The 2,344-nt window shown below is 69.5% G+C and overlaps 1 protein-coding gene across 1 annotated transcript in view; it reads right to left on the reverse strand.

Moving 5' to 3' along the window:
- Window positions 1-62: 62 nt before the first annotated feature.
- ETH_00043395 (uncharacterized protein) overlaps window positions 63-2,344 on the reverse strand; it is a gene marked incomplete at both ends in the record, with an annotated part of 3,004 nt that continues 722 nt past the window's right edge. Inside the window, 3 exons of the mRNA XM_013375116.1 lie at window positions 63-226; window positions 332-392; window positions 632-2,329. Of these exons, the coding sequence (XP_013230570.1) occupies window positions 63-226; window positions 332-392; window positions 632-2,329 (1,923 nt within the window). The remainder of the gene's footprint in view (window positions 227-331; window positions 393-631; window positions 2,330-2,344) is intronic.

Here is a 2,344-nt window from a genome sequence, read left to right on the forward strand (position 1 = left end):
ACTCCAGCAGGGCTTGTCCACCGTCTCCTAAGTAGCACCACACAGTGACGCCCCCGCGGCCCTTATGCCCCAAAGACCTGCCCCCCCGTGGGGGCACCTGGGGGCCCCCCTGGGGCCCCCCCTGGGGGGCCCCCAGGGGGGCCCCCTCGGGGCCCCCGCAGGGCCTCCGCCAGCTGTGGGAAAGCAGCAGGTCTCCAGTAAATTTGCTCCAGAGCATAGAAGTGGTCTGCGCATAAACTCACACAAAAGTGCTGCCCCTAGCTTGAAATAGGGGCCCCCAGGAGCCCCCCCCAGCAGTTCGGGGGGCCCCGTTGTACCCCATTTCCCTTACCTCCAAAAGGGGCCCCCAGGGGACCCCAGCCTGCAGCCCGGGGGGCCCCTAGGGCCCCACTCTTCATAGAGAAATGCCCCCTCGGGCATCTCGGGGGCCCCCAGGGGCCCCCCCAGTGCAAACAGAGGCCTCTTTATATAAAGGCTTGTAGATTTAGGGTACTGGGGGGCCCCTAGGGTCCCCTGGTACCTGACTAGAGGGACCCAAGGGGCCTGGAAGGGGCCCCTAGGGGCCCCTGGGGGCCCCCCTTCAGGGGCCCCCGTGTACCCAAGGGGCCCCAAATGATGAGGAAAAACTTACAATTCCTTCCATGTAAATATCCAGAAGCGGAGTCGGGTGGATAGCGCTGGCGTTCCTGATCCAGGCCTTGAGCCTGCTGCTGCCGCAGCTGCTGCTGCTGCTGCTGCTGCTGCAGCTTGCTGCTGCTCCGGAGCTTCGTGCTGCTGCTGCCGTGTCCCCAGAAGACAGCAGCACCCGGGGGTCATGCATGCAAAAAGACAAACAACGAACTCGACCCCCGTGGGCCCCCAAAACAAAAGAAGAAACTCCCAGCTGCCAAGACCCACAAACAAGGGCCTTGGGGGACCCGGGGGCCCCTGCGGCCCCGGGGGCCCCCGGGGCCCCGGGGCCAGGGCCCCCGGGGGCGCCGGGGGCCCTAGGGGCCCCCGGGGCCCCCCAGGCTTCGCTGCAGCCCCGCGGGAAGCTGCCAGGGGCCCCCTCAGGCTCATAGAGGAGCAGCTTGGGGCCCCCAAAGAGGGGCAAAAAGCTCTGCAGCAGACCCAGCGGGTCTGCTGCAGCTGCAGCGGGGCCCCCCAGGTCAGGGGGGGCCCCCTTGAAGGCGCTGGGAGACCTTGGAGGCCCCCCCTCGTCCGCGCTACCTTCGGAGCAGCCTGTGCTGCCCTCAATCTGCTGCTGCTGCTGCTGCTGCTGCGCGTCTCTGCCCAGCGGGGTGTCCGGGGGCGAATTGCTCGAGGGCTGCGTAGAGGCAGTGCTAAGGGTCTTCAGAGAAGACCCATCTCTCATCCGGTGCCCCTTGGGGCCCTGCAGGGGTCCCCCGGGGGCCCCCATTTCTCCTAGGGCCTCTGGGGCCTCCGGGGCCTCGGGGGCCTCCGGGGCCCCCAGGGCCTGGGGGGCCCCCCGAAACCTGCGGGCCCCCACTTCCCCCTTGTCGCTCTGCAGCTGCTGCAGGTGGGAGACGGGCCCACTGAAGGGCCCCAGAAGAGGGTCCTGCGGGTGGGGGGCCCCCGGGGGGCCCCCTAGGGGGCCCCTGCTGCTGTGGGCAGCTGCAGCAGCCCTGTAGTACTGCCTGAGGGCCCCCAAAGACCACAAGAGAAGGGCCCCCTCTCTGCTGCCAACGGCCAAGCTGTCGCCCTCGGGGCCCCACACTAAGCAGCAGGGGGAGTGCAGCACAGCGTGGGAGGCCCCCGGGGGCCCCCTTGCTGCTGCCTCGGGGGGCCCCCTTGCTGCTGCCTCGGGGGGCCCCCTTGCTGCTGCCTCGGGGGGCCCCCCTGGGAGGGGCCCCAGGGCGCTTTGGACCAGCAGAGAGGGCCCCAAGAGCGGGCAGGCGAAGAGGAAGGAGTGCAGGTGCTGCAGGGTCACTCGGGCCTCTCCAGCTGCTGCTGCTGCTGCTGCTGCTGCTGGGTGGGGTGGGGACGCCCAGCTACGCTGCACCTGCACTTCCCACAACTCCACGCGGCCATCTGCATGCGCTGCTGCCAGCAGCAGCTCTTTGGGGTGCCAGCTGAGGGCAGACACTTCGGGGAAGCCTTTGAGGCCCTCCCAGTTGCTGCAGTGCTGCTGCTGCTGCTGCTGCTGCGGCTGCTGCTGGAAGGCGGCGAGGGCCTCGAGAAGCGCGCTGCGCTGCTCCGTGCCGCTGGGAGCTGCCCCGGGCGAGTGAGCAGCAGCAGCAGCAACGCAGCGGCTAGCAGCTAAAGGCGAGCAGAGGCCTCCTGCCTCGGGGGGGCCCACAGCTGCTGCTGCTGCTGCTGCTGCTGCTCCCTGCACCGGGGGCAG

This window comes from Eimeria tenella, genomic scaffold (assembly GCF_000499545.2).
Source record: "Eimeria tenella Houghton genomic scaffold, Eth_scaff2529, whole genome shotgun sequence".
Lineage (NCBI taxonomy): Eukaryota > Apicomplexa > Conoidasida > Eucoccidiorida > Eimeriidae > Eimeria > Eimeria tenella.